This window comes from Mus caroli, chromosome 11, assembly GCF_900094665.2.
Source record: "Mus caroli chromosome 11, CAROLI_EIJ_v1.1, whole genome shotgun sequence".
Classification (NCBI taxonomy): Eukaryota; Metazoa; Chordata; class Mammalia; order Rodentia; family Muridae; genus Mus; species Mus caroli.
In genome coordinates, this window is record NC_034580.1 from 93465923 (window position 1) to 93485502 (window position 19580).

At 53.3% G+C, this 19580-nt stretch overlaps 2 protein-coding genes and 1 non-coding gene across 10 annotated transcripts in view; 1 reads left to right on the forward strand and 2 right to left on the reverse strand.

Annotated features, from left to right (window-relative positions):
• Positions 1-74: 74 nt before the first annotated feature.
• Positions 75-11400, reverse strand: Pcgf2 (polycomb group ring finger 2). 8 transcript variants are annotated; one of them, XM_021176189.2, is made up of 12 exons: positions 11340-11383; positions 10861-10996; positions 10265-10711; positions 4740-4892; positions 4030-4126; positions 3808-3863; positions 3673-3723; positions 3316-3424; positions 3147-3201; positions 2966-3061; positions 2212-2292; positions 75-1617 (listed from the first exon to the last, which is right to left on the reverse strand). In XM_021176189.2, the coding sequence occupies exons 4-12, from the start codon at positions 4849-4851 to the stop codon at positions 1246-1248; spliced, it is 1029 nt and encodes a 342-aa protein (XP_021031848.1). In that variant the 5' UTR covers positions 4852-4892; positions 10265-10711; positions 10861-10996; positions 11340-11383; the 3' UTR covers positions 75-1245. The 8 variants fall into 8 exon arrangements, with proteins under 8 accessions (XP_021031848.1, XP_021031850.1, XP_021031852.1 ...); XM_021176191.2 differs by lacking the exon at positions 11340-11383 and adding an exon at positions 11105-11146 and having other exon boundaries at positions 10861-10876; XM_021176193.2 differs by lacking the exon at positions 10861-10996 and having other exon boundaries at positions 11340-11400.
• A 2168-nt stretch (positions 11401-13568) lies between these two features.
• On the reverse strand, positions 13569-13642 carry Trnan-guu. The gene has a single exon. It is a non-coding gene; the product is annotated as a tRNA-Asn (tRNA).
• Positions 13643-14527: 885 nt separating this feature from the next.
• Psmb3 (proteasome subunit beta 3) overlaps positions 14528-19580 on the forward strand; it is a 12325-nt gene continuing 7272 nt past the window's right edge. Inside the window, exons 1-3 of the mRNA XM_021177242.2 lie at positions 14528-14625; positions 14927-15111; positions 19062-19169. Coding sequence (XP_021032901.1) covers positions 14623-14625; positions 14927-15111; positions 19062-19169 — 296 coding nt within the window. The 5' untranslated portion in view covers positions 14528-14622. The remainder of the gene's footprint in view (positions 14626-14926; positions 15112-19061; positions 19170-19580) is intronic.

Sequence of the window (19580 nt, forward strand, 5' to 3'; positions counted from 1 at the left end):
CACTGTAAGGTTGAGGAGCACACCATCGTCCTCCGCTCCCTCCCCCTCCCTCTGTCCCAAAGAACCACAGGCTCAAGAGTGTACACAGCATTTATTACAAAGCCAAGAGATATAAATGACCTAGGACAGGAGGGTACAGTCACAGAACCTCAGACTCAGGACGTGGTGCAAACAGACCCATGGGCTCAGAACCTCACACACTAAGCCAACACCCTGTCCTCTCCCCACCCCCCACCCCCGATCTATGTACACTTGAGGAAGAGCAGGTGAGAGCGAGGTCTGCCCCTAATAGGTGGTCCACCAGGTCGAGTTGGGGTCAGCTTGTTTTTTATTTTCTTTGTGCTTCTAGATGCCTCTGTCCTATCCCTGCCTGGCCTCAGCTGGGGGGTGAGGCAGTGGACTGGAGGGCTGTTGGCTTTTGGCAGAACTGGAGTCTGTGCTTATCTGGGGTCACCCACCCCAACCCTCTACTCTAGGCCCCCAGTGAATGTCACCTCCAGTCTTGCTAGATTGCGTTCCTGGGTTGGGATAGGACAGGAGAAAATGAAGTGTTCACAATGCCAAAGTCACACATAGACTTTATAGGGCCAGGGTCTCCCACAGGAGGGTAGGGGTCGGGGGGTTGGGGGGGGTCTTCCACTGTCTGAGGAGGTGAGGGAAATGCCTTCTTCACAGCCACTTGGTCCTCACTGCCAGAGGACAGACTGCACTTGTAAAAGGCACTGACTGTCTCAGCAACTCTGAACATTCAACAACAGGGGGCTTGGACAGGGATGGGGAACAGCCAAGATGGCCCCACTAGTCAGCTAGGGCTAGGGGACCCAACACACCCTCTGCCCTGGAAAGCAGAAGGGACGTAGGGAAGGACGTTAATACTTCCAATGGCCCCTTAAGACCACCAGATATACCCCCAAGAAGAGCAGAGTGAACTACAAAGACCCCTAGACCTAGACACCCCCACCCATACACACACACACACACACACACACACACACACACACACACACCACACACGAGTTTCCTGTGGCATTTAAATTAATCTGGTTGGTCCATAGAAAATAAGTATGTATATTTGGTTTTTCCTATGTACATATATATATTTATATATATATATAGATTTATTTATAAAACCCACCTCCCACTCTGAAGATGGGAGGAACCAGGGAAAGTCAAAAGTGGAAAAGGGGGCCCAGAAAAAGTAAAAAGGAGGGAAAAGATGGCTGCGGAAGGAGAGGGTCCCTTTCCTCAAGGGGGGCAAGGAGCACCATTAACAGTCATCTTGCGCCCCCTGCTGGTGGAGGATGGCGTTTGCAGGCAGTTCGAAGTGCCCCCATTGGTAGCTGTGGTGGTCCCAGCGGCAGTTGAAGGTGGAGTGGGGGAAGTAGGATGGGTAGCTGGGGGGCCGTGGGAGCTGGGAGAGCCATGGGATGGGGTCGCAGGGCTGGGCAAGGAGGAGGAGGTGGCCGGAAGGGTGGCAGGGCTGGGAGCCTTGTCGCTGACTGACTCACACTCTGATGCCCCACTGGTGTTGGTGCCTTCTGAGGGGGTTGGTACCGTGGGCAGGGTGAGCCGCTTGCAGGCTGGCTGGACACGGTACTTGAGGGGGAGAGGCCCATTCTGTGGTGAGAAGGAAGAGGCCAGCAGTAAGAAAAGAGAGTGTGAGAAGAAAGACCGACCAGGGGCGACCCTATCCCTATACCCAACCAAGGTTCAAACCAGGAGCAAAGGGAAGGTCTGAGCCCTGCAGAGTGAAGAGACAGAGACCCGGGGAAGAAAGAGTGTGGGGTTGGGCGGAGACCATGCAGTTACAGAAGGTATCTCGTTCCACTGTAGCCGCCCCTACTGCTGACCCCGAATCTGAGTGGTAGTAACCAGGGCACCAGCAAGGGACCTGTGGGGGCTGTGCCAATAATCTCAGCACCTGGGAGGCTGAGGAAGGAGGACTGCTCTGAATTCGAGGCCAGCCTGGACTCTGTACCAAATTTAAGGCCAGCCAGGTAACGACTGCCTCAAACAAACAAAACAAGCAAACAAACAAACAAAAAAAATGGCCTAGAGCTCACCAGGGCCAGGCCTGGCTCCAGAGACAAGGGATGGAGTGTCTGACATAAAAGGGTGTCTCATGTCACTCTGGCCACTGACCAATGCCAGGCCTGGCCAGGTAAGGACCCTGGACTGCTCCCATCCTCTGTCACCTGCTCACAGGCTTACCCTCCGCCAGGGGTAGATGTACGCAATGTCCATTAAAGTGTAGTATTCCTTCAGGGGCTCATCTTCATAGAGGATCTCCACCTGGAGGGAGGGGATGACACCCATGGGACCCGGCAGCTGCACCCTGGCCACCAGGGTTGGGAGTCTTGGGGGATAGAGGTAAGTGAATTGAAAGGTGGATTCCAGGAGGCCTCTCCTTACTGTAGTTGTGACTTCCCTTCCAGAATTGTCCCAAGAAACTCCCCTAACCCACTGATGGGGAGGAGGGAGGCCTCTCTCTCTAGGACCACTTTGACCCAGGCTCTTGCCTGTGCCCCTAAGGGGAACCATAGAAGCAGCTTTGCTAGCACCATCCGCACATGTGGAACATGTGACCTGACGGATGAGCGCCACAGCACTTCCGGTCTCCCTACCCAAGTGTGGGCTAAGGGAAGCCTTGTACCTAGGAGCCTGTCAAAGAAGCAAAGTCAAGCGCATCAGAGACCTCCAAGGGATCCTGTGTTCAACATGGCTGACCAGCCCGTATCCTACAGTTCCTTGGCCCTATCAAAGGCCTTGCACTATTTGCATGCACACAGCCTTGTCCCTAGGCCCTCTGTACACCAACTAAAACAGTTACAAACCGTCTTATCCTCAACAGTGGAGCTAGGGTACCCTGCAGGCCTGGCTATACAACTCTGTGATGGCTGTGATGTCCACCACCAGTCAGACACACTGACAGAGCTCTGCTGTCTGAGACAGCACAGGCATTCACCTTGTACTTGCTGGGCACATCCATTTTGTTTCGGAGGAACTTTGCCAGGTGCATGACGGTCATGGCTGCTGGACACCGCAGGAATCGCACTCCTGTCTGTGGGGGAAGAGGCCCCAGTGAGAAGGTGCATCCATGGCGCTCTTGGCCCATAGCCCACTGCTAGACAGGCCCTAAGACTCACCTTCTCCTTGTCCCCATCCCCATTCTCCATGAGGTTCTTCTTCTCCTCTCGGTCCCTGGAAGAAGAGAGAGAAAGAGGCTAAGGGCTATGGAGTTGTTGGGCCAAATGCATGCCTGACTGGATCTTGAAGAATGGGCCAGGGTAGCAAAGGGGCCTACATTGAACTTGCCTGACGCCTTCGTAGAACTCAATGGAAAGACTGACAATCTCGTCGTCACCCAGAGCCCCCTTCTCCTGTTCCAGGACCTCGCCTCGGTCCTCGTTGGAGCCGTTGGGGACTGCAGAGGGAGACACCTCAGAGGGATTGGTCAAAGATAGAGCAAGGGACTGAGGACCTAGGGAAGTGGGGCAGCTCAGAGGTTGAGCCCAGTCCCCACTGGACAGTACTCTAGCTGGGATATCTGTTAGAAGTTGGAGGGACAGTGTGGGCCAAAGCCGGTACATTCACAGCTGGGGCAGCCCTGGGCAGTCACGTTGCTTCAGGAACCAGAATGTGCTTGTGGGTTCAGAGTGAACACACACTCACCCTCTGTCAGGGGGTATGCTGCATAGAAGTCCCGTCGCCGTTTCATCTCATCTAAAGGAAGGAGGCAGGGATGAGTGGGCGACAGCTGGGAAGTTGGGGGGGGGGGGACGGGGACAACACAGGGGCTCATGATACCTTTAAAAAGCCCAGGCACCAACTTGTAGACAATGTCCTGGAGGGTTTTGTCTGATCTGGGAAAGATTATACAGGAGCATTAGCAACCACGGGTCCTTCATCTCGCTAGCCAGGGATCAGCTCTGTACCCCTTCCTTCTTCAGACCCAACATTCAGGCATGCAGGCTCCTGGCCTGGCATTCCTTAGCTACCGGGAGGCAGGGCATGGGGTCAGAAGCCCACCTGATGCTCAGCAGTGGTCGAGTTTTGTGGACCTGGACATCACACATGGGGCAGTATTTGTTGGTCTCCAAGTAGCGCACGATGCAGGTTTTGCAGACTTGGAGTGTGGACAAAGAGAAGACAGTCAGAGCCCCTTCTTGCCCAGGCTAACATTTAGCTCTCTCTTCCCACCATGACCCAGTTCTTGATAGCTCACAGTAGCTCAGGATAGCGCACAGGCCAAACATGGCAATACGCGTCCACACATCTGGGCTGTTGTACCTTGCCTAGCCTTAGGGGAGGGTGGGCCCCTCTATCTCTATGAGCCAGGGTGGTGTCCGGCCCAACACAGAAAGTGCACCATGTCCTAGGCTCCCCTGAGCCAGCGGGGTAAGACACCTCACCAGTCCTGGATCTCTTGTAACCAATCTGACAGTGCAAATGAGTGACCCCTGAATCTACAGGTGCCAAACTTCAGCCAGAGATAGCAGAAAAAATGAGGTTTCTGATGTTGTCCAAGGAGTAAGCTTCTGGCTCCAGGACTCTCATCATCACCACAACACACACACACACACACACACAACACACACACACACACACACACACACACACACACACAGTTCCTTGGCAATATCTCAGTGATCCAGGGTCTACTTTCCAGGGCAGCAAGGGATATCTTCCATTTTCCCTGAGCAGTGCCCCCAAGCTGGGCACCCCTGAATTCAACTCACAGGAATGTAAGCATTCCACAATGGTGGTGGCATCAATGAAATAGCCCCCACAGAGGGCACACATGAGGTGAGGGTTCAGCTCCGTGATTTTAATCCGTGTGGTCCGATGCATGATGCCGGGGTCAGGACTGAGGAGACTCGGGAAGTGTCACCCTGGGAAACAGAAATGGGATCAGAAATCCAGCCACCCTTAGCTACTTTCCTACAGTGCTCCCCGCCCCTACCCGGGCCCAAAGTCCATTTTTCCCCCCCGCTTCTCATATGTGCAACTGGATACCAGTTTGAAACTGGCTGCTTCTGGCCCACCCTCTGAGAGTTCATTGGGTGGGTGGGGGACTCAGAAAGCTTCTGCCACCTTGAGAAGCAAGGTCATATACCATTTAGAAGCAGTAGGAAAGACTGAAGTCAGACCATAGGAATCTCTACCCAACTCTAGAAGATGGACATGGGAGGGAAGGAAAAGGGAAGATATGGATGCTTTTAAAGCTCTCCCTGGGTGGGACCTGTGAACCTGTGAGAGAACTCAACAGGTAAAGGAAGAATCAAGCCTGGTGACCCACACGGTGGAAAGAGAGAAAAACATGCCTGCACTTGCCCCTTGACGACTTGCGCATGCACGTGCTTGCACACAGAAAATAAATGCAATAAAACATTTTAACAATCTTCCTGATGCCAGCCCATGTCCACTCGAGGGGTCAGATATTTACCAAGCACTAAGAGCTAAGAGAACCAGTGCAGACAACTGAATTCACAGACCAAAGTGGAGAATAAATTGTCGCCACTCCACCAATGAGAGATTCTTCATGGCGAAACCTTCCAGAGAGACACTGGGACACAGGCCCACCACCTGTCCCTTTGACTGTCCCACTCGGGCCTCAGAACACTGCCTTCCTCTAATGTCTCTGGATGCAGACAGCTCCTTGTTCGTCCACCTACCATTTGCTGACCCTTTGGCTTCCTGCAAGCCTGAGGCTGACTTTCCTATGTCCCAACTTATAAAGAAGGAGCTACAGGCCCAACCTGACTTGGTACTGTGCAGCTAATCCAAGGGCCTGGCAGAAAGACCTCTCCTGTCCTGTACTGGGAACTCCCCTCCATGTTGCCCACCCCACCCCCAACAGCCCACTAACTGCTCGAGTGTGCAGGGTCTAGGGACCCACTCTTCGTGAACGCACAGAATTGCTTCATGTGCCACTGGGATCCCACCATGTCCCAACCTGGTGACTGTTGCCACCTGTCCACCGACAAAACACAGGTTTTCCTAGACACCTGCCGAAAACCAGGCAGAGGGAGTGTTCTCTGTCCCCAGCTTTCCAATGCACCTGCCCAGGCCCTGGAAGGCAGAGGTCAGTTTGAAGCTGGCTCTGGCTCTGGCCCGAAGGGGCTGCTACCTCTTTCCTCTCTCCCAGAGCAAAAGCCCAGGAGACTTGAGAGGCTGGCCAAGCCCCAACGGCTCCTTTACAACACACACCCGTCTCTCTTTTCCAGAAAGATTTCTAAAGCCACCACACAGGGTTTTCTAGGACAAGAAATTCACAGCCAGGATCTGCAGTTTCTATAGAGACCCCAGGATGAGCCTGGCCAGAACCCAGACAGCTAATAAAGCCCGAGGGCACCTGGCCAGAGGCGGGGATAGATGGAGCTACACAAAAGGCCACACTTGGGACAGACACCAAGTTGCAGAAATGAGAGAAGGGAACAAGCCAGCCAGAGGTGGCCCAGAGACCAGCCTCCCTGACCTGCAAACCCAGAGCAGAGTTCTTGCCCCTATAGGTGGCCTTAGCTGGTACTCCCCTGCATGGGCTCCCCCTTCACAATCTCAAAGAGGCTGCTGGCTACTCTACTGTTTAGCTGTTTCCATGGTAACGCAGTCTCTGGCAAGAAGCCCAAATATTATTACAACCATCCAGAGGACAGAACAAACTCCAAGTGGCTGTCTCCTTGAGCGTGTGTAATCGCCACCGTGTGTACGTGCTGTCTGGGCTTCCAAAGATACTTCATGTGACTGCTTGCCTTGTGTGTGCCTGTGTCCAGAGAGACACACGGAGACAGAAACGAACTATATCAGAGTAGGATCCTGCCAGGGAATCCAGGCTGCTAGGATAAATCTCCTCAACCCAGCATGTGCGCGTGCACACACACACACACACACACAAATGCGCGAGCGCACACATGAAAGAATATATGTGCTCTTCACCCACACACTTCATTTGCAAAGAGATACAGGTTCCTAAGAAGCCACAGGAGCCCCGCACAGTCTGTCATTTTAGAGGTTTCATCTGAGAGAAGCCCCCAGCACTTTCTAAGCCCAGGGTCCTAAGGGAAGGAGATGCTATGGACAGAAAGGTTCCTTGTCTCCCCTAGGAGCAAAGAGCCTCCCTGCTCCCCATTCCCATCCCTAGGGGCCTCAGAAAGCCACCACTGGGGCTGGGGGTGGGGAGAGGCACTGATTGGCTCCTCACCTGATTGCCATGGTTACCTGCAGGGCCCTGTCAGCAGGTGCCAAGAGTGGCGGTAAACAGGAGCTCCCAGTCCCCAGAGCATCCATCCCCTCCCCACTTCCCTGCTCAGCATCAGGACCGTGGTCGGTCCTTCCTGATGGGGGGTGGGGGGGGTGAGGTGCTGGTGAGGAGAACATGGGAAGGGAATGGTGTACCACAACACTACGGAGGGGTCAGCTGGGAGAGGTAAAGCGCCTAGAGAAGAAAAAGTGAAAGACACAGTTCCCAAAAAGCAGAAAAGGGGCAGTGCCCATTTGGAACTGGTGTCAATGGAGCTGGGGAAGAACCCAGTCCTTCAACAGCCCCCTCTGCCCCCGCCCCCAGTCTGTAGTTCTCTCTGGCTCTAGCTCCTGGCTCCCAAGGGCCCCAGGCCAGAAAGGGGCTTGGTCAGCATCTAGCACCCAGTCCCTGGCCATTTGGGCTCACAGATCTCTCCCTATGCTTCCAGCCTACAGCGGACAGACATCCCACATCTCTCCAACGAACTAGACTTTTCTTCTGTAGGCATTGGTTTCTGATTCCACAGAGAGCGGGTCCTGCTGCCTCCAGGGACACCAGCTACAGCCCTCCCTCTGCCTTGCTGTGCACCAAATCAAATCAAGCCCCAGACCACGAGAGGTCATTCAAGGTCACATCCTAGCACTTGACTAACGGGGTGGATGGGATCTTTTAAAAAATCCTTTCCCCCTTCCCTCCTCTCTCTTGCTCAGGCCCATAGGTTTTTTTTTTTTTTATTTGTTTCTCATTACTGATGGCTGGCTGCTGGGATTTGAACTCATGACCTCCGAAAGAGCAGTCAGGGATCTTAACCAGCCCCCCCCCCCATGTGATCTTTGAAAGCACTGTTGTGAAGTCTTCTCAATTTACAGATGAAAAAAACCTTAGATGTGACTTGCCCAAGGTCACTCAGAAAAAAAAACGGGTGATGCTCGGACTCAGCAGAAGGGCTGAGCAGGTGGGTAGAAGGACAGAGAGCGACTGCTGAGAAGCCCATCCTGTGGGCCTGCTGAATGGGAGGCAAAAGCTAATGCCGCAGTACAGATGGGGAAACTGAGGCACAATGGAAACCAGAACGAGCCAGAGTATAGCATGTAGACATGAATTTCTAGCATTGGTTCCCCTCCCGGCATCATAGACCCAGCTCTGCAAGCAAATCTCATGTGTTCATATATGAGTCAGAGGGTTCTGCACCAGGACACGGAATCTCTTATCTTTTCCTAATCTTTGGCAGTGGTACAACCCTTAGCATGGAAAAAAAGATAGAAGCTTCGACCTACCACTCAGTTCTTGAAAACAGAAATAAATAAATAAATAAATAAATAAAACAGTAATAAAGACTTTACAGACAGCAGCTCAGTAAGATGCTCACATCCGGAGCCAGACACACCCCCTTCATCTCTTACATCCCCAGCACCCAGAGCCAGATAAGCCTGGTCATGCACACAGGCCAGACAGACACTTGGCCAGACACACACCACCACATACACAGCAAGGCTGGAGCCAGGCTCCTACTCCACAGATGCAGAAGTCATTTCCACCCACCCCATCACATCCCTGCCTGAAACGGGAGCCACAGACATTAACCTTCTGCGAACCTCTAGTCCTCTCAGGGCAAATTATAATTTAAGTCTTCCAGCAACAAAGACAGTTCAGCGCCCCCCCCCCACCGCTCCGCTATAGGGTCGGGGGGGGGGCGCTACAGTTGGCATCTGTCCTGTATAACATGTAACCTCTTCCACTTCAGCCTCTCTCCATTCCCATGGCAACAGCTCATCAACCACTCAGGGAGTTCCTTTCCCCCCTCCCCTGCTCACCTCCCAAGCCTTCAACTTGAACAGGATCAGGCGACAGCCGGACTGGATCCTGGAGGCTGTTTCCTGCCTCATTCCAAACACAGTTCTAAGTGCGCAAGCCCCAACCTCAAACCAGGGGAACCCCTGGGAAAACCTCTCCACCAAAATGCTACAACAGAGCTGGCTTTATGCTCCTCCGATTACAGTAATAACACCTTGGAGCAGGGATGTGTGTATGGTGGGGGTGGGGTTGTCATGAGTTTCGGGAACAGCACAACTGCAAGAAGTCCAGAGAGGGAGGCCCAAGACAGTGAGAGCCAGCTAAGAGAAGCCCCTCCCTCAGCGAGAGGAAGACCGAAAGAGACTGAGGCAGCATGGGGGATGGCGGGAGCTCGGCCGGGGGCTACGAGAGACAAAGACGCAGGGACAGCTTTAGGTAACACCTGTACATACTTAAAACATATTTAAATTCACACATACATACACCCTTCTCGATCAAGCAACCACAGCAATTTTGGATAGACCCGGGAAGTGAGGGATGGAAGAGTAGGGGGCTTGCCTAGACGCCCCTGGGAGTCAGGAGGGGCGCGGGGCGTCTGCAGGCTCAGGGTCCACCGGGTTTCAGAGCTAGCAGCGGCAGAGCTCAAGGAGAAAAGAGTAGCCGCTTCCCCTTTAGCCTCCTGTGGCAGAAGGGCCAGTTCATCAGACCCCTTGGCCACTCATGAAAAGACAGAGCATGCTAAATCTCTCCTCGCTCCCGTTCTTTCCCCTCCGCCCGTGCTTCCCCGCGAAGCCTAGGTCAAAGGGATCAGGCACCCCCAGTGACCGAGTGGCCACTCCTTCCCTCCCTAGAGCCAAAGTTTGGTGGGGCCCCGGGAGGGAGGGAGGGAAAAGCTCAGCCGAGGTGGTTCAGGGAGGGGGCGGGGCGCCTCGCACCGGGACGAAAGGGACCTCTGGGGGAGGTGCCCAAGATCCCGACCCCAGGAGTTAGGGCGCCCTCCGTCGGCCACCAGAAAGCCAAGTCCCCTTCCTCCGGGCCTCAAGTCCTCGCGCGTCTACCACGCTCACTGCCCACTCGGGAGGCGACCCTTGCCCGACTCGAAGGGGCCGAGCCACAGTCTGCTCCAGCTTGTGGAGATCCTCGGGTCGGGGGCGGGGGGGGGACGACGAGACCCACCCTAGCGTATGTCCCCAAAGCCCTCGTGGCCGCCCGGACCCTCCCCCTCGATACCTCGCAAGAGGGTCTTAGCAGGGGGCTGCTGCACAAAGAGGAGGTGGTCGAGGGAGACTCCAAATCGTTAAGAGGGGGAATCCACTTCGGCCATCTTGGAAGGGAGGAAAGGAAAAAAAAGAGAGAGAGAGAGAGACCGGGAACGGGAGAAAGAAAGGCGGACCGGGCGAGCTTGGACAGCGGCTGGCGGGGCGGGAAGGGACGCGAGCGGCAGGCCAGGCCGGGGCTCCCGGCTCCCATTGGGGTCTGCGGGGAAAGGTGAACGGGTCCCGGTCCCCAGCCCTAGACGCTTACGAGGTAGCAAGCAGGCAAGCGCGAGTCGGCGTCCGCTTACCTGGCTTCGGGGTCCGGTGGGTCTCGGGGAGGGGGGGATGGGAGGGAGGGAGGGAAGGGAGGGGAGGGGGACCACAGCCCTGTCGCTCGCTCGGTCGGCGGGAGGGGAGAAACCTATGGTAAGAAAGGAGTTTGTAAGAGCAGCTTGGGGTGGGAGGGAGAGTGGGGAGGGGAGGGGACCAGAGGGGAGGGGAGGGGCCGTGTGGGGGGGGACAAAATGGCTTTTTTCCTCCAGACAAGAGTAGGTCCCGCCCACTACTCACCCACGTGACCTCATTCCTTCAGGATGTTTGCAGAGAGGGAAAGAGGAGGGGGAGAAGCTAGCTCAGCTGCTCCCCACCGCCTTGCGCTGGGCTTCCCCCAAACCAAGAGGAGACCACCTCTTATCCAAGCAGATCCCTTGAACCCGGAGGAAAGGACCTATTGTGTTACCTTCCGTCATGAAACCACCACCTCCTCCTAAAATAAGTGTGTTCTCCCCCCTTCCACCGACCCTGCGATCCCTACCCTAGCTGGGGAGCTTGGAAAATGGTGAGATGCAGACTGGGCGGAAATGTGTCTCGCGGCACCCGGTGCGTCGCCGCTACCAAAGGGCGCTTGGGCGGGGGACGCGGCGCCGCTGGCCACGCGTCCGAGTGAGGTTCGCTCACTCCAGCTGAATCCCTTGGTATTCCTAAGTACGTGTGTGACCCCCCCGAGCGTGACCTCACCGCCTCCCCCCACCGGCTCGGGGTCCTCGCACCTCCCGGGAAGCGCGCGGTGGCCTCGGGGCTTGGCTATGGCCGAGGCTGGCGCGCTCAGCGTGCTCGGGCGGAGAAGAATGGAACGCAGTCCGGGGCGGGGAGAGCAGCCCGAGACACGAACTCGGGCGCCGAGCCAGAGACACAATAACTAGCCGAATTCGAGAGGCCCCGACGCAATAGGAAGCGAGGAGTCGAGAGAGGACGCGCGCCTTTTCGCCGCCGGTGCGCCTCCCTCGCGGCCGCGGAGGGGCCGGCGATCGCGAAGGTGGCTGGTGCCAGCCCACTCCGACTGTCGCCTTGGGCTCCACCCAGCGCTCGCTCTCCGGTCCCCAGCGGCCCGGGGCCCCGGGCAGAGTAGGAAGGAGAGCTAGAAGAGACGGCGCCAAGGAAGCGAATCGATTCTGCGTTACCACAAGAACCGTGGACCTCAATAGGTCGCTCGATTTCGCTGATTCGTTACCTATGATTTATTGGGGGTGGCCACTGTGACTGTCCCTCCAAAGAGCTCGATTATCCGGCCTGAAAAGCCTTTAAGCGCCTGGTGGGTTGGCTCGAGTAAGGAACGAATCTTTGTCGAGCCTGCCTCCTCTCCTTGTTCCAAGCCTAAAGCAGTCCCGAAGTGAGTGCTTTCATACACTGAACCGCTTATCAGGAGCCCTGTGAAGGCTGTCTGCCCAGTGACCCCACCAGCCTCAGCTCTCAGCCCGCATAGCCGAATGACGGTGTAGAGGAAAGGCAAGAGATTTCCGCTTAGATCGGGTGGTCCAAGTGGGAGCGGAAGAGGCCCCGGGAGGATCAGTCACTTGCTTCCCAATCCCCACATCGGGTACCACGAGCTCACAGGCTACTGTGGAAAGGGGTGTCGAGTTAAACACGCCCACTGTCATCAGGGCCCATGTGTCCTGGCATCTTGAACTCTGCTAAAGCAAACACAATTGCTCAACGCGAAGGGTTCTGCCTGGCTACCTTTGTTTATTGGGGTGGGTATCCATTTGCTCCTCAAACAATTATTAAGTTCCAGTTCCAAGGAAACCGCTGGAGAGTAGGGACACACTGAAGACCCACCACCCACTAAAACTCCAATAAATCATCTATGCTGGGATGTTGCTAATCCTTGTGGTTCATTGGGAGAGCCGCTGACTCAACTGTCCCAATATCGAAAGTTCTCTGATCTTTCAGGCTTTATTCCAGTAACCACCTGGAAGCACTTGGGATGTGCCAACGGCAAGTACTGTTTTAGGCACAGTAGATAAGCTGGGCTTTGACACCGAGCAGGGCCAGCGAGGGCAATAAGCCGGAAAAGTCCCTTCTCCATGTTTGAAGCGCCAGGTGGTCTGCAAACATAGAAGAGGGAGTCCACAAGAGACTTCCTTTGAGCCAAATGTCTAGAGAACTGATGGAAAGAGTCCCTTGCACATCTAACTCCTGCCCACCTTCTCCAGTGTGCCCTGCGAACATGAAGAGCGCTTATTTTCCACCAAGTCTGTAGCTTACCCTGTCCTCTAGCTGATTGCCACACGTGGTGAGCAGTCAGAAATCAGAGGTTCCCAGAGAGCAGGAACCCAGAACATCAAGGCAAGGACCAACGGGCATCTGTTGCCATGGGAAACAAGAGCAAGGAGAAAATCCCTTTTAAATGGCGGCACTAGTTAGAGAGAGTCGTTCCTCCTTGCTTTACCTCTGTGTCCCTTACACCTCTCCCTCTTGCAAACGATGCCCATTGTTGATCTCTGTATTTATTTCCCCATCTTTCGCACTGTCTACTTAGGCCCCCTCATGGTATGCCTTTCTCTGTAGATCACAGCTAGGTTCTTCCTCCTTCCGCTCTTTTATCCTTCACTTTGTTCCTGTGGTTTCTTTCCTGACTGTTTCCATCCACCGGGACAGGTGTCCTCTTTCAAGTTGCTATCGTCCACTGATGCAGACAATGGGAAGCTGTCCAACCTCCGCAGCAAAATTTATTCTTAATCCAAGGAAAATTGCATTGTTAAACATGGCAGTGAGACAGAAACCTGGCTTTCTTTGCCTTTCTGTCATCCTGATTGGGAGAAAGAATGGTGAGAGGTGGTGAGGAGACGTTAGGGATAGATCCGTTCACTGACCACAAACGAATTTCTAAATACAGTGACCATCTGGGTTGGTGTATCACAATTATTGCTTCTGGCACCTCGGTACCGAATGTAGCTTTGGAGCATTTGCGATTTAAAAAAAAAAAAAAAAAGACAGGCCGTCCCTGGGTGGGCTCGAACCACCAACCTTTCGGTTAACAGCCGAACGCGCTAACCGATTGCGCCACAGAGACGGTGACAGTTGTCTGCAAGGCAGAGAGCCGAGTCAATAGGACTGAGCCGATATGGTGCAAGACCAGTCACGACGCAAGCAGTTACCGTAGCTTAGAAACCCAGCGGAACAAAATCTGATCTCGAAGAACAGCGAACCGAGGCTGTGGCGAAGGGAACAGTGGTTGTGCTCGGGAAGGGAAAGCAAGGGACGCACACGTCCCACCTGGGCTGCCCTGGAGCCGTTGGCCCAGGCTATCCTCAGTCAGTGTCTTGGATGTGGCACAGAACGTTCCTTTGTAGAGTGAACAGAGACTTAGGGCTACGTCTGTCGGTCAGCAGGGATTGGGAGCGAGAGACTCCAAACGCTGAACAACCTGTAGCTCACTCCCGCAAAACAAAACAAAAGAAAACAAAACAAAAAGCTCCATTCTGGAACTAAACCCTCCTAGCACGAACCCTCGGCGCGGTCTTCCCATTCTGCAAAGAATGGGCGCCTTCGGTACTCGGTGCCGATAGGTAAATTTGAGCCTGCAAAAATCCCGGTGAACAGTAAGGATTTGTGAATGAACACAGGAAGTCGGGTAGCTTGAGTAAAATGCCTAACTCCTGCAGCACCACCTTAAGCGCCAGGTTAGCTACTCCGCTTACAGCACCAGCCCCACAAGGCCCTGTCCCAAGCCCACGTGTTGCAAACCCCGCCCCTAAGCGGGATGCCCCGAACTCCAGGTCCGCCAAGATCCCAACATGCCCCGGACCGTAGGCTCTTCCGCACTCACAGTGACTTTTCACTTTCCGCTTTCCATACCTCCGCTTTGGTGTCTCAACCAAACTATGCATATTTCTGACTGACGGCATAAGTGTCCAATAGAAAGCTGAACTAGTCAATCCGAGTCGGCCCGCCAGCCAATGGGGAGGTCTCTGCAAGAGCGTTGACCCTGAGAAAGCCAGAGCCGGTTTGCAGGCATCGCTGTGGGGATCGGGCTTCCACTCCAGCGCAATCATGGTGAGATCGGGGAGTAAGGAAAGGAGTCTGGGATGGGAACTGAAAGCATGGACGACGAGTAGTGCTTGGGTTCGGGACGGGGAGAGCCTGGTGGTCAGTAGAATGCTCATGGGAGCACCGTGTGGATGAGTGCGGTTCCTGGGTGCCCCACCGGGCCCATCTCAGGGCTGGAGCAGGAGCGTCCTGGCTCCTCCGGAATGGAGGGCACGGGTATATGAGCTTTGGGGACCAGGACTGATGTGAAGGTTATGGTCGCACTTAGCTCCACGAACTTAGCTCCCCTTGATTTGTTTGCCCCCAGTCTATTATGTCCTATAATGGAGGGGCCGTCATGGCCATGAAGGGAAAGAACTGTGTGGCCATCGCTGCAGACAGGCGTTTCGGGATCCAGGCCCAGATGGTGACCACGGACTTCCAGAAGATCTTTCCCATGGGTGACAGGCTCTACATAGGCCTGGCCGGCCTGGCCACTGACGTCCAGACAGTGTAAGTGTCTCCAGCCCCCACCTTCACTCAGGTTTCTTCGTTGAGCAGCCTGCCTTGAGCAGCCCGATGTCAGCCATCTGCCAAAAGCCGCGATTGAGTGTGAGACTCAGCTGAACACCGCAGCGATACGGAGATGGGTCCTAACCTATGTTTTTCTGGCATTACCTTGTGCTCGGCTCTATGTGAAAAAGCATCTTTGTTAGGGAGTCCCTTAATCACCGTCTTAATATTACTGGCGCGCCGTCTCATTCTGCAATTGAGAAAAAAAATTGAGACTTTTGTTCAAGCTGCACAGTAATGAATGTCAGTCAGGATCCTACTGTAGGTCTTTCTAAAGACCGTGGGCACTCGCTAAACCAGCAGGCGGCTGGCAAAGCAGACATATGGAACGATAACTAACCATGAGGAGCTGTTGGGTTTTAACTGCCCACTTCACTTACCTAGTTGACAGTGCGTATGTGATTTGAGTGATGGGAGGGTCTGAGAGGGGAAACAGGTTGTTGTCTGTGATGGCCCTAGTGTGCTGGTTCTGATCGCCGTGGTTGGTGGTGGGACCTTTAAAAACACAATTCATTGATTATTATTTTACGTGTATGTGTGTCTGGGCACCACATGTGTGCAGTGCCTGCAGAGGCTAGAAGAGATTGTTGGACAACCCTCGCCCCCAACAACCCTCATGACCCAGCTTGAATTATAGGTGGTTGTGAGCCACCATGTGGGTGCTGGGGATAGAAAGCTGGAAGAGCAGTCAGTGCTCTTCATGACTGAGCCATCTCTCCAGCCTCTACATTTATTATTATTATTATTATTAGCATTGTATTGTGTTTGTATGCCCGGGTTCCACAGCCGTGTGTGGAGGTCAGAGGACAGCTTGCAGAAGTTGGTTCTGACTTTCTGTCATGTGGTTCCAGGCATTGAGCTGCTTAGGCTTGGCGTAGGTGTTACTGCCCGCTGACCCATCCCACCATCTCAAGGATGGGATGCTGTGAGTTGCTGAGGAAAGACTCATTCATTGATTCACTGACCGTCGAGGTCAAGAGAGTCAAGTCTTCCCCTGGTACTAGAAATTGAAACCAGGATTTTGAAAGCTTAAGCACATGATATGTTGTTGAGCTACATCCTCAAGCCCAAGCCCTCGTGTTCTGTATTATTATTGTTATTACTGTTAATATTTTAAAGATTTATTTTATACGTATGGATGATTGTCCACATGTCTGTCTGTGCACCAGCTGCATGTTGTACCCCCAGGAGGCCAGAAGGGGCTGTTGGGTTGCCCAGAACTGTAGTTATGAGCTGCTTTGTAGGGACTGGGAATTGAACCTGGGTTTTGTGGAAGAGCAGCCAGTGCTCTTACCCATTGAGCCATCTCTCCAGTGCCTTTTTATTTTTACTTATTTATTTTTCTAAATTTTTTTTTTAATTTTTCATTTCCCACCCCTTTCCCTTTTCCCTCTTGCTTTGGCCCGGCTCGCTCCATCCATATATATATATATTTTTTTTTTTTTTAATTTGTCATTACGGATGCTGCCAGGCGGTGGTGGCACACACCTTTAGTCCCAGCACTCAGGAGGCAGAGGCAGGTGGATTTCTGAGTTCGAGGTCAGCCTGGTCTACAAAGTGAGTTCCAGGACAGCCAGGGTTACAGAGAAACCCTGTCTCGAAAAACAAAACAAAACAAAACAAAACAAACAAAAACAGGTGGTTGTGAGCCACCATGTAGTTGCTGGGATTTGAACTCATGGCCTCCAGAAGAGCAGTCAGTGCTCTTAACTTCTGAGTCATCTCACCAGCCTTGCCTTTTTTTTTTTTTTAAAAAAATATTTATTTATTATATGTAAGTACACTGTAGCTGTCCTCAGACACACCAGAAGAGGGAGTCAGATCTCCTTAGGGATGGTTGTGAGCCACCACGTGGTTGCTGGGACCTGAACCCAGGACCTCCAGAAGAGCAGTCAGATGCTCTTATCTGCTGAGCCTTCTTACCAGCCCCAAAACTTTTTATTTTTGTTTTGGTTTTTTGTTTTGTTTTGTTTTGTTTTTGAGACAGGGTTTCTCTGTGTAGCCCTGGCTGTCCTGGAACTCACTCTGTAGACCAGGCTGGCCTCAAACTCAGAAATCCACCTGCCTCTGCCTCCCGGGTGCTGGTATTACAGGCGTGCGCCACCACTGCCCAGCGCCTTTTTATTTTTGAAGTGTAATACAGTCTACCTTGAAGGTTCTGAAGGTTCTGTATCAGATTGAATTAGCTTAAATGAAAACTACTCAGACGAGATGGCCCACGCCTTTAATCCCAGCACTCGGGAGGCAGAGGCAGGTGGATTTCTGAGTTTGAGGCCAGCCTGGTCTACAGTGTGAATTCCAGGACAGCCAGGGCTACACAGAGAAACCCTGTCTCGAAAAACCAAAACAAACAAACAAACAAACAAAAAAAGTGATTTAGAAATAATGCCATTTCATATAAGAAACTGGCCCTGCTGGGCTTTGGATCTGTGGAGGATCCCGGAGCCAGTCTTTATGGTTACTGAGGGAACATGCGAACACACCAACATGTAGTCTAGTGCACAGCTGTGACATTTCACAAATAGTTCTTACTGTGAGCATGTTGTGACTGAAATCCCGCAGTTAGGACTGGGACAGATGGTAATCTTTTTAATGTCAATTTTGAGGAGCTAAGACACACCCCTCAAAGGGGTTAGGGTTTTGAAGTTATACTTTAGGTCAGGAGAGGGCTTGGTGGAGTGTTGAATCTCAGGAAGCAGAGTCTAGAGGGAGAGTATGGCGGGGGGGGGGGGGCCGGGGGGGGGGGGGGGGGCGGGCTGCGAGCTACACCTAGAAAACTGAACTTTTATTTTTAGTAGGGGACTAGGGGGAAGTCAGAAAAGGAGAAGAAAGGGAAGGCGATATGGCTTAGTAGGTGTACTGGCTAGTTTTGTGTCAACTTGACACAGCTGGAGTTACCACAGAGAAAGGAGCTTCAGAAATGCCTCCATGAGATCCAGCTGTAAGGCATTTTCTCAATTAGTGATCAAGGGGGAAAGGCCCCTTGCGGGTGGGACCATCTCTGGGCTGGTAGTCTTGGTTCGATAAGAGAGCAGGCTAAGCAAGCCAGTAAAGAACATCCCTCCATGGCCTCTGCATCAGCTCCTGCTTCCTGATCTGCTTGAGTTCCAGTCCTGACTTCCTTGGTGATGAACAGCAGCATGGAAGTGTAAGCTGAATAAACCCTTTCCTCCCCAACTTGCTTCTTGGTCATGATGTTTGTGCAGGAATAGAAACCCTGACTAAGAACGTGGGTAAAAGTGCTTATGGCCAAGCCCGGTGACCTGAGTTCAATCCCTGGAACCCAGATGGTGAAAGGAGAATAACAACAACCAGAAGAAGAGGTGGGGGGGGGGGCAGAGAGGAGGGAGTGGAAGGGAAAGGTTGGGTTAGGATTTGCCTGAGCTTGAAGCCTCAGCTGCAGCAGGTGGTAGCATCAGAGGAGACAGGAGGGAAGCTTGTCTGTCCAGCATTGTGCAGAGTCTCCCGAGAACTGAACACCCCAGGCTTGCTCAGACACTCTGGCAGCCCTCCTTCACTGTGGCCGACTACAGAATCTTCTCACTAGGTTTGTCTACTTACTGTGCACAGCAACTCCTGATTTATTAGACCTCGGTCTCCTTACCTATCAGAGATGAAATAAATTCACTCCCAAGACTATGTTCCTGTGTCTTGGGAAGCCCTGTTTTGCTTAGTTGGTGTGGCGTTGGTTGGTTCTGTGCAGGGTCTATCCCAGAACTCTGAGGTGGCCTAGGGGACACAAGGTCGTCCTTCCTAGGCACCTTCTCATCGGCAAGCGTCTGCTTGAGTGTTCCTTGGTAGGGACAGAATCGTATGTCTCCTGTGACTGCCACAGGTTGAAGACCGAGAGGACTTTAGCAATGACTCGGGCTATGTTCCTCCTTCCCCAGTGCCCAGCGTCTCAAGTTCCGACTGAACCTGTATGAGCTGAAAGAAGGTCGGCAGATCAAGCCTTACACCCTCATGAGCATGGTGGCCAACCTCCTGTATGAGAAGCGGTGAGTGGGAAGAAAGACCCGGTCCTGCGGGGCTCAGAGGCTTGGTTGACCCAGTGGTGTGGGGGATGCTATGGGGAAGCTGTTCTGTGGATCCCCACTTTCCTTTATTTCTCACCCTACTGTCCATGTCCCTCCCTCATTCCTGCCTGTCCTGGCTAGCCTGCAACTCCTCACACACCAGGCTGGCCCTGAGGTCATGGGGATGCTCTTCTGGCCTTTGCCTCACGAACACCGGCTCACAGGATTTGCCCTCCTGGTCCTTATTTGCAGCACACCGTCCTTATTTGATGCTCTGAGTTCCTGTCTCACAACCAGATAGGAACAAGAGGGCTGACATCAGGGAACCCAGAGAGCCATGAACTCATTTGGAGCCCCACTAAAGAGTTCTGGAGTCCAAAAAAAAAAAAAAAA